At 42.9% G+C, this 23692-nt stretch overlaps 1 protein-coding gene across 1 annotated transcript in view; it reads right to left on the bottom strand.

Moving 5' to 3' along the window:
* pleca (plectin a) overlaps positions 1-23070 on the bottom strand; it is a 44703-nt gene extending 21633 nt beyond the window's left edge. The window contains exons 1-13 of the mRNA XM_070845996.1: positions 22920-23070; positions 13786-13847; positions 10519-10608; positions 8440-8517; positions 7961-8053; positions 5273-5439; positions 2522-2637; positions 2155-2261; positions 1732-1851; positions 1550-1645; positions 1141-1268; positions 410-503; positions 151-305 (exon numbers count right to left, since the gene is read on the bottom strand). Coding sequence (XP_070702097.1) covers positions 151-305; positions 410-503; positions 1141-1268; positions 1550-1645; positions 1732-1851; positions 2155-2261; positions 2522-2637; positions 5273-5439; positions 7961-8053; positions 8440-8517; positions 10519-10608; positions 13786-13847; positions 22920-23070 — 1457 coding nt within the window. The remainder of the gene's footprint in view (positions 1-150; positions 306-409; positions 504-1140; positions 1269-1549; positions 1646-1731; positions 1852-2154; positions 2262-2521; positions 2638-5272; positions 5440-7960; positions 8054-8439; positions 8518-10518; positions 10609-13785; positions 13848-22919) is intronic.
* Between the last annotated feature and the right edge of the window lie 622 nt (positions 23071-23692).

The following is a 23692-nucleotide window of genomic DNA, read 5'->3' as shown; positions in this document are numbered from 1 at the left end:
AACTTCACTACTGTGAGATTTCATTGAATTAATTGATTGCTAAAAAAAAAGATTAGTATATAATGAGAGATGATGTAAATAATCATTAGCTGTAGCTCTGATGTCAAAGGTTACACATTTTAAACGCTGCAGAGTGTCTTTCTATTGCACCTGCGGTACATCTGCTCAGCTTGAAGGTGGCGTCCGTCTTTGAGCAGCTGCACATCGTTGAAGAGGAAGCGGATCATTCCCTCTGCTTTTTCTAGATCTGCCTCCATCTCTGCAGTGTGCTGAGCAGGCTTCCCTGAGCTCAGCATCCTCACATCCTGCAGCACAGAGACAAAGAAATGAAAGGGACCACACAAGGCTGTGTTTTGATCCTTTGTAAAATAATGTCCACTTGCTCTGTCAACCAAGTTTTGCGTCTCACCGTCTGCAGCAGAGTCTCCACCTGGTTGAGCTGCTCCTCGCACACCCCCGACTCCATCTGGACCTTACTGACGATCCTTTGAAGTCGCTCCAGTCTGCAGGGGGAGGGGGGTCAAAGGTCAAAAAGCAGTTTAGATAAAACAGATTACCTGACTCCAAGTACTTTCATGCTCTGGTGTGATTAACCAGAGGAAAACCCATCTCCTGACAAAACAAAAAACTAATCTAGTAGACTAAAAAGTAGAGTGCAAATAAATCAAAGCACTCACCCTGTCCTCTGGTGGAAAACATACTTTAACTCGTATCCCTGATGCATGAAAGCCATGTTAGAGCAGAGCTCTGTCCACTAAAGCAGAGAGGATTTTTTTTTAAGTCTCTGCATTACTTTCTGGAGGACTGGAGGGACCAAAATCAAAAGCTACGCCCTGCTACCCTTGTGATTAAAAAAAAAACAAGTTAATGACTATCAAATGACCATAACTATTTAAGTGTTGCCATGGTGACAACATAATTGTTACTACGATTATGATTCTCATGCCACAAAATCTGCACATCTTACTGCCAAAGCGGACTAAATCTTTAGGAAATGAGTCATCCTCATGGTCACACAGTAACCAGTTGGGTGATGAGTCATTTCTGATTTTGTTTCTTAATGTCTTGTGGTTTTTTTACCCCTGCCAGTTTGCTTTGGCAACGGAGCATGTGATGAGGTTTGGATCGTGGCCCACCTACCTCTCAAATTCTGTCCTGAGGAGACGCTCTCGCTCCAGGATGGCGATGTGCAGACGACCCCATTCCTTCTCCACATCGAACGGATGGTAACCTGGCGGCACTTTGACGTGACCTGCCTGGACCGCACCCTGCAAGATGAGATGCAGATTAGGGCTGAAACTAAATATTATTTTCATTATCAACTGATAATGAAATCGTTTTGTTTATAAAATGTCAGAAAAAAAAGTCACAACAGACCAAAACCCTAAAATATTCAGTTTATTATCATACATGGCAAACAAATGCTTCAAATAGTCACATTTAAGAAGCTGTAACTGGTGTAATTTGGACATTTTTGTCTGTGTTGAGTGTAAAACTGGCTGCACAGTACAAAAGCACCCTTCTGACTTGAGCTGCTGAGGAAACTCACCTCAAAAGACTTGAAGATGTGTTTGGAGCGGTTCTTGTCTGCCTCTTTTGCAGGAAGCTCGGTTTCCTTAAACTTCAGAAACTGACGCCAGAGAACCTGAAAATGAATCAAAACACGTTTATCATTATTGTTCTGCTGTTATGTTAGTCAAAACAGGGGTTTTAAGACTTCAGGCCACTCACCTCAATCTCCTCATAGCTGGTGGGGAACTTCCTCTCCTCGAAGACGAGGATGTGGTGTCTGATCCACTGCAGCAGCATGGTGACCAGCTCATAATACTCCTGCCAACGCAGCTCCAGCTCCTGCAGCACACACACACACACACACACACTGAAGGTCGAGTCTGATAACTTTGAGGATTAAGTTTTCTGTAGTGAGCCGGAGAGGTGAGATTTTTTACTAAACAGAATTTCCCTTGTTTTACGGAGGCACTCACTGTAAACTACTACAGCTACTACATAAAAGGTTTAGGCCGTGTCTGAAACACTAATTAGTGAGAATATACCTCACATAAATTACCACCCCATTTGTCATCTGTGCTGTGAAATGTCTTTACAGTGATCTGGAGGAAGGATGAACTGATGATGAGGAAGAGGAGGACTCACGTTAGCTTTGACACCATCCTGAACGTCTGGTACTCTGGGTATGACATCATACAGAGAGGAGACGTATGTGATGATGGACTTCTCATCTGGATGGGGCACGTCCACATCTGTAGAGGGACAGAGAGAGAGAGAGAAGAAAGAAATGTAAAAAATTATGGTACTTGTCAGTGAAAGGAAGAGGAAGGAGGAATGTTACTTGTACAAATAACCTCGATTTGTGCACTCGCTGCAGTTGAGGTGTGAACAAATGTGGGTCTCAATCAAAACTGATACGTGTGAATGTGCAGAATTATACTAGTGTACATGTGTAAAGACGTGTTCAGTGTGTCAGTGAACGTGTCTAATGCTCCCGTGTGACTTCGCTCACCCTCTGGGTCCAACAGTCTGGTGACACCCAGGTCTCTCTCTGCCACGCTGAAGGCCTGCTCCAGATTCTCCTGGTTGCTCTGTCGATACACTTGACCCATGTCGATCAGCGTGGGCCTGTGGGCGGCAACCAGCAGAGAGAAAATTGAGTGGAAATAGGTCGTTACACGGTTATCACTGCCAATCATGACTTAAATCATGTGTGACAGCTGAGCATTTCAGCAAGAGCTGTTAATTACCTTTTGACATTGCCCTTACTTCTATGTTTTTGCAATTTCTTTCAACCTCTTAACCGCGAGCCATAATTCCATATGGACTGCTGCATATGGATCTTGCATATTTCATATATAACGTCGCTGGAGGCAGTTTGATCGTGAGTAGTGTATCAGTTCATGATACCAGAGAGGGCAAGCAAAAACAAGAGTCCTAACAACCAGAGAAGCTTAAAATTACCCCATACAGCAGACAAACACAATGCCTTCAAGTGCTCTCTGCCACGAAGATTACTGTGGTCTAATGACATGCAGGCACAAGCCCAGAGCATCGATTTACTGTCAGGGGATCAAAGTGCATCTCATGACCACAAATACCAAAGAGAACGATAACTCTGAGGATACAATGTACATTCAATTCTGCACATTTTAAAAAGCGTTTCGAAAAAACACCAAATTGAAGATATTCATACACTTGCACAACTCTCTGGATGTAGTATTGTTTGTGTGCTCGGGGTGGTTCTCTCTCCACATAGCAGGCCTGTCTGTAGGACAGTCTGTCCCTGCTCAGGTGGATGACGTGAGGCTCCGATCCCGGTTCGTGCTCCTCGCTGTGGGAGCCTCGACTGGAGCGGACCCTGGGGCTCTGGGAGCCGCGGCCCGAGTCGAAGGAGTTCTCTGCGGGGATGTCCTCACACAGCATGACCACCCGGTCCTCCAGGTCACTGACCGAGCCGGCTATGCTGCTGGAGGCACTGTTCAGACGCTTCTTCGAGTGGAACTTCGTCTTCCTTTTCAACATTGTGGCAACAGTCGCTGTAAGATCGATTTCTTCCAGTCCACTGGTAATCACCGATTACATCCAGTTCTCTTCTCTTATTATGAATTCTGTTTTAGTGGATGATTCCTGAGGCGCTGCAGCTGTTAAATCTCTGCACGTCCTTCTCTTCCTTCACCCAAAAGGAATCTATGGCAGAGCGGTTCGCGTACCTGTGTTTTGCTACAACCTGCCGAGCCTCCAGTGAGCACACCTCCAGGGCAGCCTTTTTTAAGTTAGTGAGATACACCCACATCGTCAAAGAAAACGCACACTTAATGATGCCAACTAAGGTTATACACGTTATTTTGAGGTGAGTGATGCTGCAGGGCATGTTTGTCTGTACAAGCACAAAGAAAGGGGTGCTCCACCCAAAATGTACAGTTTGAATATAAAATGGGCGTCTCCTGCAGGCCTGAGAGGTGTCTGTTAAGGTTCAGCTAGAATTCATGTAGGTTAATATGGAGTTTTTTATGAGAAATGAAAAAGCTTTCACAGCATGAAAACACATGAAAACATCAATAGAAACTTTTCAAATCACTTCTGCTGCAAGATCTGTTTTTTCGCTGTCAATTTGTACACCTATTTTTGTCCAGATATGACTGAATTTACTGCTACTGTCAGAATTGCAGTGCATTCAGCCGGTGCTCATAGTGAAGACACAGATGAACAGCAGAGAAACTGCATTCTTTGTACTGCAGGAGACGTTTAGGAAGCTTTGATACCATTTTCCCACAGTGGAAAGCTGCCACCACTGAAAAAAGATTCAGCTTTACTGTAGTCCTAATTAACATTTACTACCAGTATATACACACTTGATAACATTGTCTGACACTGTAGTGTAGTTAATAGCAGGTACTGTGAAAACACACTGGTAAGTGTTTATTGATGACCTTAGCGTCATTGGAGAAGTTCCAGCCGTTGACAACACGGCATAAAATTGACTTACTATTACTAGTCTAATTAAATATAATAGCACGTAGGAACAAGTCCCTCCAGCTAGTGATGAAACACTGATGAAGTTTTGCAGCCAGGTTTAAAACTTGTTCTAAATTAATTCAAGACTCGTGAGAAAATGTTGAGCTTCAAAGTTCATTTTACAAGAAAATTCTTCAAGCTCAACGTCAACATTTTGTCTCATGACATTTTATTTGATTACAGCTTATATAATCTCTCTGTTACGGATACCTCACAGGAGGAGTTCTCGTTGACGAATTCATTCACCCTTAAAGTGCGCTTATATCTGCCTACAACTATTGACCAACTATTGAATTGTTTATATGCTGCTTATGAATATTAAATAGTGGGTTAAAATTAATCATGTATTACCAGAGAGGTTTCTGGTTATGAATGTAATAATTGAATGAACTGAGGAGTTCAAGTTTGAGATGATAATTATTTTCCATGTTTAGTTCAAATTCACCAATCCATATTTTTGTCCTGACAAGTAAAGTGCGCTGCAGTAAAAGTAAAATATTAATTTGGCATTCCTGAGTCTGAACCTACGGCAACACATAAAACAGACATGGCAACATGAAATATGCAAAAGGTCAGAGAGACTTCTAACTGTGTGTGTGTGTGTGTGTGTGAAATTTATGTCCTATGGAGCTACAGGATCACAAGTCCTGGCAAGTTTTTCAGGTCATAAAATGTTTCTGCAGGCTTGAAAAATGCTTCTGTGTGATGAGCTCCTACCTTCACCTACTGAGGATCAGAGTCTCACCTGTGTTTGTGTATGATGGCGTTGAAGAGCTTGCCATCCCTCCAGCTGGTGGTGAAGTTGTCGCAGCGTAGACCCTGGTATCCCTCCACCATCCTCTGGGACCAGAGCAACAGCTTCTCTTTGGCCGTCATGTCGTCCGACTGGCCGTTCACCTGAATGTCTGAGATCTGAAGGAGGAGACGGTGCAGCTGGTCAGTGACAGAGTGCGGCCTGAGCGGATAGCAAACCTTTAACAAAAAGGACCTGAGCATGAGCACCGTAGCTCTTTTTAGCTCCTCTTTGGGCCAAGCTTCACTTACAATTTCTGATGTTACTGAGCTCTTAATCCTTTTGACTTTGAATGTTCTTACTGTCAAATTATAGTAACGTAAAGTAATGTTTTTCCTAATCACCACATTGAAAACCATAAACAGTGTAATATCTATTTCATGGTAAAAAAAAAAACATTTTCACTCGACTGCACTGACTGAATGATTATGATTGAAGTGTTGGTTGAAGTGCAGGAAAACTTTTTCCAGTTTGCCTGCTGATTTCTTCCAGACTTGAGATGAGTCACATTTTAAACCTCAAGTAACAACCACCACTTTCACTTGGAACACACATGAAATCTATTAAGCTCACTGTTTTGGAGAGAAACACAAACACTTTGTGATCATATGCGAGCAAAACAGAAATCATGTGAAAACGTCTGTGAGTCACTGATCATCCAAAGTTTTACTGTATGTTCCAACCAGATATGATCAACAAATCCTCCGGCTGCTGGAAATGAATGTTGGACTGTGCAACAGAACCTCCTCTTTTTCTAAAAGCTGCGAGGCTAAGCCACGAGTCACAACAGTGCACTACTACTGTGTCTATTTTGCATGAATCCATCAGTCAGTAGTTGCTCTCTGTGCCATATCTATAATCAGATGTACAAACGGCACTCCTGAAAAATCCTGTGTTTGTTTTGGCCGGCTTGGCCGAGCAGACTGGAAGAGCAAACTACAAAAGCAGGCACGCACTGTAAAAGGTTTCAACAATCCCAGGAAGCCTTTTAAGCTCACTCTATTTTTTTATTATTTTACTATTTGACTTGTCTTGATGCAGAAAACTCCACCTCCTCACAGCTCCAGTCAGGTGTCTGCATCACTTTGACATTTTTACCCACAAATAAGACCAGAAAACATCCAATGTTGTTTAGCTACAAATTATACATTTGGTTGCACTTCCAGCCCTAATAAATATCACAAACTCTTACTGGAACAAATGCGGCTTTAATACCACAAAATACTATTTTCAGTGATTTTAGCTGATGCTGATGAGTCATAGCAGAACTAACGATTTCACTTGCAGGCTCTTTTTTTTTTGCAGGAAAGGGTGGAGGAGGAAAAAAAGGGAGGCATTTCTTCATTCTGCTATTTTGCCTCCAGAAGGGAAACCCCTGTGCTGCAGTGAGTGACTCAGAAGCTGAATGGAAACAGGACCTCCGCCCTTGCAGCCTCTTTTTAAGAGCGTTGAGAGAATCCAAACTCCCTGTCTGTCACTAAGTAGGTTCATTATTTATACTAGTCACATGTGGATAAGTAAACTGTTAGCTGCGCCCGGGGAGCTCAGAGGAAAATCACCATTGTTTGTGATGACTAACATGTGCCAAAACAGATTATAGGTTTGTTTTGAAGAAACAGAAGTTTTTTTGTTTTATCATTTGAGCAGCAAAGACAAAATCTTAAACGACATTTATTCTCAGTTCGATATCAAAGAAGAGTTTATTTTTAAACCAATCTGTTGCTTCCACGCAGTTTCTTGAAGTTTCTGAGTCCTAAGCTGTAATGCAGACGTCTCCCACCAGCGTTCTCAAGGGAATCACTGAGTCACACGGTATGAGGAGGAGGATCCCACATCCCAACATAACCATCATACCCATTATAGCATCAAAGAATCTTCATGTGCTCCCACTCATTTTTCCAAAATCTACCAAACCATAGAGCCAAACATCCCCATTAGGAACACATCTGCCCGTTGACGAATGCTTTCCTCCAACGTGGTCCTTGCCGCCACAGGTGGTGTAACTAATTTCATACTGTTTATGCTTGAGAGTGGGGAGCCCTAACATTCAGACTTTAGACATTTAGAGAAGATTAAAAACGGCTTTGAAATTCACTCACATGTGAACATCGTTTTTTAAGAATGAATGAACAGCCTTTTTCAGTGTTTAGTCTTTGTGCACTCAAGGACAGGAGAAGCGGTGGTAGTTGTGTATAAGAGCCTGAGTGCTGCCAAATGTCCAATAAAGCCCATTTGGAAATGACTGGCTGCTGGACTCCGCTGCACTGTAACTGCTGTGTCAACATCAGGCTAAATTGAGGCTGATGATTGAACTCCAAAGACGGAACAGAGGAGCTCTGGTTTTCCGTAGCGTGCAGCAGAAGCAAAGTAATCACAATGTAATGACAGTAAACTGTATAAAATGCCTGCTGCCCATACAATGGAAGAATCTGATCTTATGCAATTAATGTTTGTGCCGCGTAAAAGATAAACACCACATGTAGTTCGGGAAATACGCTGTTCCAACAGTAAATGCAATTTAAATGATGACTGACTGTGGTTTTGTGTCCAATAATTCATTTCAAATCTCGTTAGTTTGCATTCACTAACATTAGTACAGTCATTTATAGCAAAGTTAGCCCTTAAAATGTCCTACAGTACCTGGAAGTGAAGGATGATGGTCCATATCAGCCCCAGGGTCAGCTTGGGGTTTCCATCTGCAATGTCATCATTCCTGATGTTGACCAGTTTGACCTGAGATGAGATCAAACGGCATATGATAAGAAATAAGTACAGTTGAATACAGAAAATATGGAATAAATAATAAGAGGTATACAAAAATAATCAAGAGCAATTAAAGACACAGTTGCAAGGAAAACTGACAGTGGTGATTAGTAGTAACATCGTCAAAGAGCTTAGTGTGTAAACCTCGTACACCATTTACATATAATATCATAAGGATTAATGGTAAAAACTTTAAACAACACAGTAAAAGGTTGTGGAGTTAAACTGATGTCAGATGATGACATAAAACTGTGCAGGTTTTTAAAGACATTTTTCCAGAAGTTAAACAGTTAAAGAAACTCTTTTTAATTCACATTACGTATAAATGTGTCTTACAAATGCCATTATTTACTGACCTGTCTGTGTTTGATGAAGTCCAGGGCGATCTGTACATTCTGCAGCTTGTGGAAGCGCATCCGGCCTTTCTCCCGTGGCTGCAAGAGACGAGAGGACCCCAAACATCAGCGGGAGGAAACACACGAGGTCTGAATGATCAACCAGCAGCAGCACGGCCCCATGACTGAGGAGCAGGTGTTTCGGTGTCCAGCGACACTTTGTGAGCTTAAAACAAAGATCTACTCTACTGTATAAAATTCATTACAGTCATGGTCTTAACTTAAAATTAAAATACGGCAAATTTGAAGTGTGATTCAAATTCTGCGTGGCTGTGATCAAAGCATTGGGCCAGACCATCGCCAGATCTGGGTGCTAAATGACCCTGAAATGCATCAACAAACCAGCCAGGATGTCTGCAGGTGAAAGCATGATAATGAATGACACGCAATCTCGGTCACAATCTCCTCTGAGACCTTTGATCAACGTTTTCCGGCACTTTCTGAAAAACCTTTTACACCTTTAATCAATCTTTTATCTGTAGCGATGTCCAATCGATCAGAACCCATAAACATCTACAGCTTCTAAACCTGCACAGGACTGATTGTAATAATAATAATAATAATAATAATAATAATAATAATACGGAGTGATGACCATGACATGCATTGGTGCTCCACATTTTAAGCTTTCAGCTTTGTTGCAGAATGAGTCAACGCATCAGCTTGCAGTGATGAAACTTTGGCCTTTGCTATCAGTACAGTGAGGGAACCCACTACCTGACCCATGACAACTCACCCTGACACTTTGACAAGGACCATACCGATACTGGTGGCTTCTGTGCTCAGTAACTACGACCAATGCAGAGTTTGGGAGCACAAGACTCGAGACTGCTTTCATACTTTCCTCACACCATCTGTGTCTATCCAATAAACTTTGATAATCAGCCTGCAGAGACGAGGAATGTCCTCGGGATAATTCATAACTAATCAGTAACTGTATTATTAATCCCTGCTATTTTATTACTATTTCCTTGTTTGTGCGCTCAGACATGAAAACACTGACAAAAAGCACTGGATTCACAAACGTCGTCAGCAAATCAAAGCCACATTACAAATCATGAAAATGAGAATGTGAATATTGTCATTTCTTGCATGAGAAAGAATTTATTTCACAGTCAATTCTGGTTTCCTCAGAGGTACGGTATGGTCCTTTAACTAGGCAGGAATTACCAGTTATATGAAAAATAATTAGGATATATTTTTCAAGCTTAATTTAAATGGTAACTTTAATTTGAAAGACGCGATTAATCAGCTTCACATTTGGAAAAATCATAAAATGTCTTTAAAATAAAATTATTCCCACTAACGCCTCCACCTGGAGTTCCTCTCTCCTCACACCTGACCCTGCTGGCTCACTCATAACATGGAGGATGTTGATACAGAGAGGGGACAATACAGGGAGTGTGGCTGTCATCATGCACAACCCAGCAGCCACCTGGGATGGTGACACATGCCACGCCCGAGGAGGCGGCCAGCCACAGTCCAGGCACCACTCACCAACCGCACGTTCCTCACAACGTCACGTTCCCTCGGCTACCACAGCAAGAGCATCGCAAGAGAGGAAGGCAGAGGCAAAGGGGGAAAGGTCAGGGCAAAGGTCAGCAAACAGGAATTAGATAAAGGAAAAACCAGGGGTCAAACAAGTCAGTGCAGAAAGGTTACGAGATGGAAGCAAAGAATGAAAATTAGTGTTTTGAGGCTCCATCACCAGAAGATGTGTTCCCAAAAAATAAAGAATAAAAAATACAGTGCTAAGATAAGTAACGTAAAAAAAAGTGCGCATAACCTCAGCATGTTCTGAAATGTCCAAAGAATCTCAAAAGTCAACACATGCAAGAGTGGAGACAAGAAACCCACCAGAATAATATTTGACTATGAACATTTAGAGCAGTTAAAGGTACAAAGAGGAGAGCAGACTGTAACAAACACGACAGCAAAGTAAGTCAGTGGGACGGAGGAGCAGGGACAGTGAGACAGTCTGGACAGGACAGCAGGAACAGGTGTCCTCCTGTCTGCAGGTCGAAGGTCACCAAAGCTCACCAGTGTCTCTCCAGAGAGCACCTCCAGCAGGGAGATGAGGTTGTGTCCATCTCTGAGGTCCTCGTACAGGTCAGTGATGTGTCTCTGGGCCTGCAGGCAGAAAAGGAGACACCACATTGTGAACCACTGCTTCACACTTAATGCAGACAGTCCTGGAGCTGCTGTCCAGCTCCAAACTAATAGCAGTAGGGGATTTCACACAGGGCACAGACACATTTGACTTAATTAACGTCACCTAGAAATAATTAAAGCAACTTAAAGGGAAGGACCTACACACAGCAGTGAGGGACTGGAGTTACTGTCCACCTTCTGCAGTGGCAACTGGGTCCACATTTGGCGTTCTTTTAAAAATACGTCTGTTATTTTTACAATTGCAGTCTGATTGTCATAGTTAGGCCGCCCTTCCTATGGAGAGCTGCTGAAAAGACAACAGGAGTTTTTTGATTGGATTTTGGAATATTGCAGAAATTAGGCTCTGCGGCGTGATACTTTAATGTTGTGTTTGGTAACATAATCTCCACAAACAAACACCACTTTTATCATTGCTGAAGCCTAAATGCAGTCGCCAGAAGTACAAAATGAACATTTGGCAATTTACGCTTTGGTCGCTTGGCATCAACGTCACCACCACTAATCTACACTGCAATTAGAAAAATAAACTACAATTTTAAAATGCTATAAATTAATAAATCTACGAGTTGGATCTCAAATATACGCAGAGCGTAGAGGCTGTAAAAGCGAACTAGTGAGGTATTTGCTGACGTATTATGTGTCGTAGAACAAACCGTGAAAAACTCTTAAACTTGTGTTAACCACAAAGCTTAAGGCATCAGACCAGAAACCCGTTTACAAAACCCACGGACTTCGAGGGAACCACAAGTGCTAAAATGCTGACTTATTTTCCGGGTTTTAAGATTCATTCCTGCAGCAGTTGACTGGATAACACATCGTTTGACACACTCGGTTAGCGATAGCACAGAACCAGATTATTTTATAATCCCTCATTGCAGAGAAAAAGCTTATACACATTGTAGCAAGTGTGAAAGGTCAAATCTGAGACATGGAGATGAGAGGTCTTCAATGGACAAATTTTAATGTTTGCCTTCTTTTTTTTTTTGATTGCTGTGTCCTCTAACCACGCCGGTAAATTAAACATATGATGATGAAGACCCACGTTGATCTGTAACTATGAACTTGTTGCTGATCACACTTCATGCATCCTCCTTCCTACTTCATAAACTTTAGTCTTTTTGGAATTTCTATGTATGAACTGTTGTGAACTGAACACATAAGGACAAGTTGCACTGCAGAAAAGGCTCTTCCAGCGGCCAGAAAAGAGTCCCAGTGTTAAAATGGAGGGAAAAGGTCAGAGGTTAGCAGCTAAGGAACGCAGGTAAAGTACAGCAGCAGGAGAGGGTAAACATGTTAACACAGACATGCAGGCAGGAATGAATGTGTCCACTCAGCACTCTGCTCACAGACAGCACCTACCTCTGCCTTCCAGTGCTGATGGGACAGGATGGGAGGACAGGATGAAGGATGGAAAGGAGAAACAGTTTGATGAGAGAGGATATAAAACTGCAGGGACTCGTGAGGGAAAAGAAGGACAAACGACAAACGCTGGTTTGACCTGACAGATGTTAGACAAAGATGGTTGGTTGTTTTCTGCTTTTTAAATCAGTCATTTTGATCTTGGTTTGAAAACGTGTTTCTTCTAGTCTGCAGGGAGGTTTTCACTCTCTGTAACCTGAAGAGAGATGTAAGACACGATACAGCAGATGGCACTTTTGAGACAGCTGACCATGAAAACGGAGCGCTCCTGGCCTCAGAGTTTAATCCCATGACTTTGTTGTGACCACGAGTCCAAAACGCCTCGAGGGCAGCCTGATCGGCGACCCGCTCCGGTCTTTTGGACCCAAATCTGAGGGATTTCCAGACAAAGAAACAGCGGCTGACGACAAAGGCCTGTGAGTCATCTCGGACAGAGTGCCGTGTCACAGGACGGCAGACATTCCTCTCTTTATAACACGCTTCAGTTCCCGTGTGAAAACAAAGAATTCGTCAACCTGAACGCGTCGGTTGAGCGGCTGTAAGAGAGCTGAGTCACTTCAGGTAGAGCCACACTGTGCTTTAGTTTACCGGCTGCTAAAACCTTCCCTTGACCGAGGAAGTGAAGAGGAAGAAGGCAAAGAAGAAGAAAGAAGTAAACTGAAGGCAGCACAGTGGTGGTGGTTTCATAGACTAAACAATTAATCTATTAATAAAGATTTAATAAATTAATAAAGATTAATTCAGATCAATCGGTAATGAATATGGTTGTTTGTTGCAGCCTAAGTTAAGCCACAAAGTGGAAAACAAAAATCTACCCTTCCCACCGGTGTGTTGAATGAGGCAGCAGAAGGTTAATTGATTAATCCTCCTGCTAACTGATTGTTTAATCAGTAAAATCACCAAACTATACTAAACGATGCTAAAGACAAGATCATGTGTCTTCAAACTCTGGGCCTTTAAAACATTTGTCATTTTGAAAGCATTTGATTATTTTACTTTTAAAGCCAATCACTTTATTGTCCATAGATTAGAAGTGACTGATCGTTTCAGCACTGATTAACTGATGCTGGAACTCTTTGCTCTGCACCTGACTACTTAGATGAGGAAGTGCTTCCTTTCAAGGCTCACAGTGTTTCCTTACAGCGTCATGGCTGCTAACATGTTTGGCCCCGGCCTCACATTCAGTGCTGGAGCGTCCTGTTCCCCTGCAGAGCCCTGAGAAGCCGCCCCGACAGTCTGGAGCCCAGATGTCGAACCTGACCGGGCGCTCTGTGCCGCTGTTCCAGCTAAAGTGAGGCCAGGTGTTCGTGACTCACTCCCTCACACGCAGACAGTTAACACAAATAGCATGTGTGGGTTTTATGGTGCCGTGGAACGATTTGTGTGTTGTGATTCCAAAACATGTCACTTTTTTTGAGGTGTGGGGAGTTAAAATCTGATTTTGCTTTGTTTTCTGTTTCCAGTTTATCTGTTGTTGCTTTCAGGTAACTTTCTCCAGCAGTGACACTCAGGGCAGACGGTCCATTTTCTCCAGAGGAAACAGTTTTTGTGTAATTGAAGCTGTCATAACCAGGCGTGAACATAACTGCTGCAATTTGACTCAAACAGAGCAAACGTTCGGGTTATTTAAGGACAGCTGGAGTCACAAATGAGCTTTTTTTTTAGTTAGCCGAATGCACATTTACTGTGCCTACGTGTGCTGTGGGGAGATCTTACCTTCATCAGGTGCTTGTTGACCCATTTCGTGAAGGTCTTTTTCTGAACTCGGTCCCGTTCATCTGTGGAGGGAAACATCAAACATGGGCTCAATTTAATCGACTGTGTCAACATCACTAATGATCATTTTTCCAAAACAAACTGATTCATAAATGTCTGAGCTTTACAGACACATAAAACTCACTGTGAATATTCTGTCCTTATCAATCTTTATTTATACAGCGCCAATACATAACAAATGTTATCTCAAGATGAGTAAGAGAGAGACCCAACGATTCAAGAATTTAAAATGAAGGATTAAAGAACCTCCACATGATCAAGAATCAGGGAAGAACTCCCCTTTAACAGGAAGGAACAGAAGTGGGCGGCTTTCTGTCCGGATCCGTGTTGGATGTGGGTTTATAAAAGTTAAGACGCTGCTGGATATAAATCTAACTTTAATCAGAATCTGCAAATTGCATTTTTCAATAATGCTTTTGGAGTGGGCTGTTGGAAAAATAGTACATTTAAAAGAAATTGGTTATTTCGTGATTTAGAAAAGTTGCTGTCTGGTAAATTAAAAGTCTCTGTAAATGGAAAATGTTCTTAATTGCTGCCTGGAGGAATTCAACTACAGAGTTGGTGTACTTGAAGGGAAATTTCCCCAGATTTTATGTGGATGTTCAGTCAGTGGTGATGGTAAATGTAGTCAGTTGAAGCAATAAATACCTCAGTGAGTGCTCAGTTGACCGAGAAAGACGAATTCTCCTGCTGCAAAATCTGTTATTCTTCCTGCACCAGCAAACTGAACTATTTATTGCATACTGAGGTATTTATTGCTTCGCTTGACTATATTTACCATCAACACTGTATGGACATCCACATAAAACAGCTAGCAATTATCTACCAGTTGGCCAAAGGGTAACTTTTCCTTCTCAGACTGATTTATTTTAATAATTTTTAGAGGCCCGGGAGAGTATAATCATCTGGGAATCCACAAAAAAAGCAGAAAATGGAGCAAAATCATTAAAGGAAAACAACAGAATGTTGTGTTGCAGGAATAATAAAATATATTTTCATCCTTAGTCTTCCCACAGCCCCTAAGATTTAGTTTGCGACCTCTCTGAGTTGTCCTGACTCATGAGCTGGGAACCAGTGCTTTAGAGGTTAGCTGGCAGTAAATAAAATGTGTATTTAAAGAGCTAAAACATCCAAAACCATATTTATTTTCCCACATTCAATGAGACCCTTCACGAAGACATCACTTAGATAAAAAACAAAACTTTCGCCCAGAGTTACAAATGATCTAATAAGCATTATGTGCTCCCCTAAAGCCAGAAACCACAGCACTGAACACGTGACGTCAACGGAGCAGAAGCTGCTTAAGGTGACACAGAAGGTGGCTGAACTCCCTCTGATGGCGCTTTATAAATCAGTCCATCAAAACAAAGAAAGGCGTCGTACTCGTCAGGTGAAACACGAGTAAACCTCCTCTGACATCGCTCTGATCAGCACCACTGATCAGTTCCACCTTGCAGGAGTTGCTGTTTTGGTTTTCACTTCACAGTCTGGTTACTCCAAACAGGCTCGCACATACCAGCAAGTGCTGTAGATGTTGTTGATGCAATGTGTCCAAACAGAAACACAGAGGGCGGTGTGACGTAACTAAATGAGCCTGTGATTGAACGGGAGTGATTAGGATTCAACACAGTGTGACTGCAGATCTTTAAAATGTGACGAGACAGAGAAATCCATTATTCTAATTTTCTTATCTGTAAGCAGTGTAAACAGCTTGATTGCTTCATCTAGATAAGAACTGAGATCAAAACTCGGTAACAGAAGACATCAGGAGAAGAGAGCAGAGAGCGCAAAGGAGGCGACATCCCATGGTGCCAACGCCCATTTCAGGGTGACATTATGTCGGTGACTCACAACCATGCAGTGGAAAACAGAGAAGTGAAATAAAAACCTCAAAGGCACAGAAAATCTACTATGTCATTTGATCATGAGTGCATGACTTCTGGTGCATCCTGGATGAATAAGCGTCATAAAAACAGAAAAACGATTGTTCTGTAAAAAAATTTTATATTTTAACAAACTGTTGGAACGTCAATGATTACGGCAGCCGCTCTGTTTCCTCATTAAATACAATGCAAAGAGTCTCGGTCAGAAATAAGCTTGAAAGCTGCGCTTCACATTCCAAAACTCAAACCAGTGAAATACATGACAAAGAAAAGCAAACTTCACTGATCCCTCTTACAAATAATGTGTTTGCTTGGCTGGGTTTTGCAGCCTGGAGCAACAGACTGAGATGTGGATGTTTCCCTTAATCCTCTGAGTCAAAAAAAAAAAATCCCTTTAAGATGAGGTGAGAGATTTCAGGTCCTCCTGAAAGAACATTGTTGTTTGGACTGTGGCTGCATGATATCTGCCAATCATCCAACCAGTCTGCTGCTGAGCGATGCAGCAGTAATTTGTCACACAGAGAGAAACAATGAATAGCTTTTAGTTTAATCCTCTTTTTAGGGTTTGTTTTAGTATTTCAAGAAAAATCATTTGAAGAATTCTGGTCAGGTGTTTTTAACTAAGACGGTTTGTAATTAAGGAACCAATCAGTTATTTTCCAGTTCTTCTGTCTTTGCACTCGGGAGCTTTTCCTCTGAGTTTAACTTCTGAACCAAACAAGTAATGAAAGTGAATTCTGTGAGACATCTTTACTGCTTAGTCTGTCTGTGGCCTCAAAATGGGTGTCAGCAGCTGACCAATAAAAAGAGGAAAAGCTGTGACACATAAAGGGGCGTGACCTGTTTGATAAAAGAGAGGCAAGAAACCACCGCAGACAAAATGGGACTCTGCACGTCAGACAATAAACTACATTTATACCAAGTCTTCATAACATAGAAGAGTAAACAGTCATGGAGGTGTGATGGGTTCTACAACGAGCTTAGTTCTTAAACTAAAGAATTCAATTGCAGGGAAAACAACAAAAGACCTCTGAGTACTATTAGAAAGATGAAACCAACTCTACCTTTCCTGCAATCCGTGGCTTTGAGCATCCCCTGGTAGTAGGAGTCCTCTATGAAGACCCCGTCACTACCCAGACTGTCAGAGGAGTAGTTTCTGAACCTCTCCATCGCCATGCTGGAGTTATCTCAGTGGTGAAAAACAAAACAGAAGCCTCTAAGGGTTGCGAGCCGATGCTGTCTACTTCATGAGACTTCCACTTCTTCTTATTGCCTGAAAACACTGCTTCACAGTGTGGGATCCTGCAGCTAAGTGGGAGTGTTCAAGTCACTGATTCAGTTCCTGAACACAAGTCTGACTCCCTTTTTTCCTCTCTTTGCCGTCTCTGACATTCCCTGCACCTATTTTTTTCTTTTTCTCACCAGGTCTTACAAAATGCCTGCCTGCGGGCTACAATGTCAGAAGCTGTCAGTCACCTCAGTGATCTATGGAGAAGAGGAGGAGGATTCTCCTGCTGGCCGAGCCCTGTTATGAACGCCCTGACCCCACCCACCAAACCACACCTCAGCAAAGACCCTCACTGAGCAACCAAACAAAGCAGGCCTGTGCAATGATTAGATTAAGATGCAAAGATGTGAAGACCTTCAGTAACAACCCTGTGTCTCTAAGTTTATTCTACAGCAACAGCAAAATGTTCCCGAAATAAGAAGTTCCCAAATTAGAGATCTAGTTTCAAGCAACGGCTGCAACTAGAAGAAATTAAAATAATTGTGAAAGATGTTTGCATTGATGTAAAATATAAGCAATTTGTTGTTAATGGCTTTACAAGCAGAACCAGCAGTATGGTTCCTCCGGTCACTTTTGCCAAGACCATCAGCTAAACTGCGGAGCGCAGAGGCAGACGGCTCTCTAACACAGATCATCTTGCTGTAGGGAAGACGGAGCACAAACCCTGCGGTCGGCACATCTTCCGTGTGTCCGACCACATCTCGCATGTTTCAAAAAGTCTGTACTGATCGACTAAAGGAATAATTTCCTCAGAGAGTCACAGAAGCCCGTTAACCCCGACTGAACTCCACTTACGCAAGCGAGCAGTCACCAGTGTTGGACGAGCCACTCAACACTGCAGAGCCTCAATGAAAAGCCTGTTGCCTGCCCGCTGTGGAAACGGCATCCTCAGCCATTTCCCGACATGGTACAATCACAAGAACAAACCTCGAGCATGAGCGCTCTTCCTCCATCAGGACAATATTATGGGGAAACTTGTTTCTGTACATGACAGACAGCAGAGGTTTGTCTTGGAGGGGTGGGGGGGGGGTCTACAGGAGAGGATCCAGCAGCAGGAAGAATAGAAGCATTTAAAGGGTCTCTAATGAGAACAACCTGCAAGACTGAAATTCTTATTTGAAGCATTTGGTTGGGATTATTTTTCTTAGATGCGCTTCCAATCCTTCCAAGCGTCTCTCAAGCCAGTAACCCAGACCAACAACAATAAAGCACAAAGGAGGCAATAAGATCTGGCGTGCAAGAAACTCTTAATACAGTAAGACCACACTGCTGCAGAGAATTATCCCAGACACAAAGCAGCTATTGTGGCTCTGTGTGGATTTGACTGAACAGCGTGTCTCTGTTTCATCTTTTTCATGCTATAAAACTCTTAAAAGAGCTTCTGTCCATCTGTTCAGCTGCACAAATCTCTGACAAAACACAGCACTGTTTTTTTTTTTTTTTTGCTGGTCAGGCATTCAGGTGCTCTGAACTAGCCCCTCCACACTCCCACATATATGTACCACAGCGCCTAAATACCTGCAACACCTTTCACCCTTGAGAGCATCAATTTTCCATGCAGATACTGATGTCAGACTGTTAAGGAGAGGGATTTTTGGGATGCCTACACAGGGAGGTGGCTTGTTGGGACTTGAGAAGTGGAAGCAGCTGATTTTACACTTTCACTGGACCTAAACCCGACCCTGTAGGCTTAAAACTTTAATCCTAAAATCTGAATTTGGCTTGTAGCCACCAATGACAGAGAGCAGTCAGATTATTCACTACCTCTGGAATCGGGAAATTACAATGTGTGTAAAAAACACAACAGTGTTGGCCAGAACATGTATAAAAGAGAATCTGTCCAATGAGCTGCAAATGTAAAACATACACTTGAAATTTGAGGATTTACCTCTTTATCCTTCCCAATAATTATAATTATGATACCTGAACCTGAGTAGCAGCCGATAACAAGTACTGATCCGACACCAGTGTGATAATTTATATCACACTGATAATATGTAGTTTTACATATCTACTACTTACCCTGTATGGATGTGATGTGATTGCTATCGTCTCTTTAGCGCCTGGCTCAGGTTAAACCATGTGTAAAATACAAACAGAGAATAATAAAGTATAACAGATAATCTAATTATCTAGTTTGAAAGTCAGTCATGACTGAAAAAGAACATCAATAAAAAAATTAGCTTGACACTCGCTATCAGTTCTTCCCTCTGTGGGTCCAGCATTCAAACACCCCAACATGATGTAATGCCAGCTATCATCAACAAGATAACTGATTGGAAATCAATTCTTCTTCACTGATCTAAGATTGCAGTTGCCAGTGGCAGCACAAAGCAGCTTTCTGTGTAGGCTAAGGTTTTGATGTGGCGAAGAGTGATTTCAGGGAAAACTGCCGTTTTCTCTCGGTGAAATGAGTTGATTTTCTGAAACAAGTTAATGACAACTCTACCTGAAATGGTTTTTCTTTGATTAACACAGTTTCATTCTTGCTGTGGTGCTGTGCAGCTCCCAAAAACCCCTGAGTGCAAAATCTGGTAAATTTGTGCTTGTTCCAGAAAGTCGTGAGGTAATCAGACATTGCAATACGACTAGTTTTGATTTACTGACTTAAAACCCAATTTTGTATTAAAAAAAAATATGTGATGTAATTAAATGACTAAAAAAACGGCGCTATCAACAACATGCTGGCACACAGAGCAGCACTGTGTGGTTCATTCTTTCCCTGTTGCTGATAACATGCAGCGATAAGCTCGAGCAGTGAGGGCCGATGGGAGTTTTACGGTGACAGCTCTGCCGTGCGAAACATGCAAGCCTATGCATTCCTCCTTAGGGCGCGCCCACCCTCCTGGCAGACAGGGGGAGCCGCCTCTCTGCGAAAAAACACCACCCCAGCCCGTCTGCCTGCTCATCAGTGCAAGTGACAGCACGCAGTGTCAGCCCCACTGAGGACAGGAATGTTAACAAAGAGAGTAATATCATCTGGCTAGCAGGTCCTGACGGGGTGCACGATGGTATGAAAGCTGAACGGTTCAGGGAGGAACTCTGCCAAGGTGAGGAATGGAAGCCCCGGGGCATTATGGGGCAGCTGGCAACGGAAGGGGCATGAAAGGCTGCACTACTACAGAAGATGACAGAGCTCTGTCTGTTATCATAACTGTGAGGAATTTATTCCTTTTAAAAACAAGCTCAGGTGCGCGGCTGGAGCGGCGTGGAGACGCAGATGGACGACAGACTCAGTGAACCCAAAAACCAACACTGAGGCTGAGGTGCGTATTGGCTAACGTCCCCTTTAAAGTTCTCCTTAAAGTTTCCCACATTATATTTTCTCCGCATAGTTAAAAAGGGTCAATGACCCCAACTCACTAATGTAATAGCAATAGAGTATGCACTGAAAACACACGTAATTAACCACACATGGTCTTTACAATCTTGTGGTTATGAAAATATGAGGACTAGATAATTGCTGGATTTATGATCCTCAGACAGCCAAGGCCACTGACAGACCAGAGGAGCGTATTGCTCAACACTGTTTGTCTCCCTCTTCTGCTGGAAAAGCTACACTGCAAAACAAGAGAAAAGCCTGAATATTAATATCTGCTGTTAATCCACTTAAATATCTAACTAGTATCTGACAGCCGCTTTGCCCTGAGTCCCTAATCTGAGTTCAGATTACTGTTAACAAAGTCCAGGGTCACTTGGAGCTTGCAGTGTTGACTTATAGTTATGGACAGTAACTCTTCAATGTGGGAAGAGTGATTTATGAGTGGTTGCCATGACAATGTAGCAAAAACAAATAGACAAGCCGTGAGTCCATCAGCCGACTGTTTACACAGGAGCAGTTTTGACCTCAAACGTCTGCAGAACTCTGAGTTTAAGGGAAAAAGAAAACATTTCTCACAGCTCTTAGATGCCACGGAAATCCATTTATAAGGTCTGATAAATTACACATAATCTTTGTCACACACTCAGAGGGATCAATCAGCTGGTAAACATGAAGTAAAATAAATAAAACGTGACTCAGGTTCAGCCTCTTAGCACACAGGCTGAACGTTTACTCAGTCTTGGACGGTTAGTGTATGCAAATGTAAACAGTAGTTTGGAAAACAGTAACACACACAGTGACACACGCAGTAACACACACAGTAACACACACAGTAACACACAGTGACAACAGTAACACACACAGTGACAACAGTAACACACACAGTGACATACACAGTAACACACACAGTAGCACACACAGTAACACACACAGTGACACACACAGTAACACACACAGTAACACGCAGTGACACACACAGTAACACACACAGTGACAACAGTAACACACAGTGACACACACAATAACACACACAGTAACACACACAGTGACACACACAGTAAGACACACAGTGACACATAGAGTAACACACAGTAACACACACAGTGACAACAGTAACACACACAGTAACACACACAGTGACACATACCGTAACACACACAGTAACACACACAGTGACACATACAGTAACACACAGTGACACACACAGTGACACATACAGTAACACACAGTGACACATACAGTAACACACACAGTGACAACAGTAACACACACAGTGACACACACAGTGACACATACAGTAACACACAGTGACACACAGTAACACACACAGTGACAACAGTAACACACACAGTGACACACACAGTAACAACAGTAACACACACAGTAACACACACAGTGACACACACAGTGACAACAGTAACACACACAGTGACAACAGTAACACACACAGTGACACACACAGTGACACACACAGTGACACACACAGTAACACACACAGACAACAGTAACACACACAGTGACACACACAGTAACACACACAGTAACACGCAGTGACACACACAGTAACACACACAGTGACAACAGTAACACACAGTGACACACACAATAACACACACAGTAACACACACAGTGACACACACAGTAAGACACACAGTGACACATAGAGTAACACACAGTAACACACACAGTGACAACAGTAACACACACAGTAACACACACAGTGACACATACCGTAACACACACAGTAACACACACAGTGACACATACAGTAACACACAGTGACACACACAGTGACACATACAGTAACACACAGTGACACACACAGTAACACACACAGACAACAGTAACACACACAGTGACACACACAGTAACACACACAGTAACACGCAGTGACACACACAGTAACACACACAGTGACAACAGTAACACACAGTGACACACACAATAACACACACAGTAACACACACAGTGACACACACAGTAAGACACACAGTGACACATAGAGTAACACACAGTAACACACACAGTGACAACAGTAACACACACAGTAACACACACAGTGACACATACAGTAACACACACAGTAACACACACAGTGACACAAAACAACAAAACACACCAGTTACTCAAAAAATGAGGGGAAAATGCTCACAAGTTACCAGAACCAAGGTTGGTACAGTCAAATTGTTCGTTTTGTCCAATGAACGGCCCAAAGGTTTTCAGTTTATTACCATCAGCAGATAATAACTGGAACTGGACAGTTGTGTCATTTTTGCTTTAAAATGATTTGAACAATTTAGCAGTATAATCTGCTCTGTGGGTAATCAGGAGATTATCATCACTGATGAAGTTCTCAGACAAAATCATATCTGTGTCAACTTCTAACAACCCGCCAGTAAACTTCATAAAACATTAATAACAAACAGTTAACAATGCTTTGCGGGACACCCACTCTTTTGACCCTTGGGGCTTGTTGTATTGTGGGTGGAGGCATGGAAAAGGTCATCACCATCATCACCCAAACAGCCCCTCCCAACCAGAGCCTCCTCCTATTACAGATGGAGAGAGCGCTCGGACCTACCTGCGCAGCACATGCGGCTGTACAGATGAGAGCCCACTTCTCCGCAGCTCATTTCATGGATGTAATTAGTTCGTCGGTATATAAATCCCTTCTCCAGGCCGCCGCTCCAGGACGGCACAGCTGCGCACATCGCCTCCTCCGCTCCGGCCATCCTGCTGTGGATCTGTGCCGCGCGTAAAACGCACAGCGTTCTGAACTTCGTTGAAAACGCCCCCTGACTCGCGTATTTCTCGTGTCTGCTACCAGCCCTCAAAACTTTTCTCTCTTTCCCTCTATCCGAGACACATGGAGGAGAAAAAAACACACACACAGGGTCGGGTCAGATTGCAGAGTCTTTGTCGCAAGCCCAGCCCACTTTCGTTTTGCTGGGCGAGATGCAGTGGAGAGCTGTGCGCTGCTCCATCCTGCTCTGATGTCGCCTTGGAGCATAGCGCGTAACGACGATTTGTGCCATTACAGCGCGTCTGGGAGGGACATCCCCGAAATACACAGGCCGGCTGTATAGATTGCCGAGGACCACACGTTAGGTCTCTATTTTTGCATGTGTGATGCGAGCGTGTGCCTCTCCCAAGATTACATAACCCTCCAGGGCCCCAAATGCAAAGCAGAAACCAGAACAACTGGGAAGACGCACTTGATGTGATTACTACGAGCAGTGAGTCGCATGTAATGACTCACAGTGAGCAGAGACTGCTCACCTAAAGGCTCTGTGCAGGTCTGACAGCCTGCATGTTTTCTCCTCTGGTGATAAATCACCACTTTCTCCCCCACAT

Source organism: Pempheris klunzingeri, chromosome 16, assembly GCF_042242105.1.
Source record: "Pempheris klunzingeri isolate RE-2024b chromosome 16, fPemKlu1.hap1, whole genome shotgun sequence".
Classification (NCBI taxonomy): domain Eukaryota; kingdom Metazoa; phylum Chordata; class Actinopteri; order Acropomatiformes; family Pempheridae; genus Pempheris; species Pempheris klunzingeri.
This window is presented reverse-complemented; position numbering and strand designations above follow the sequence as displayed.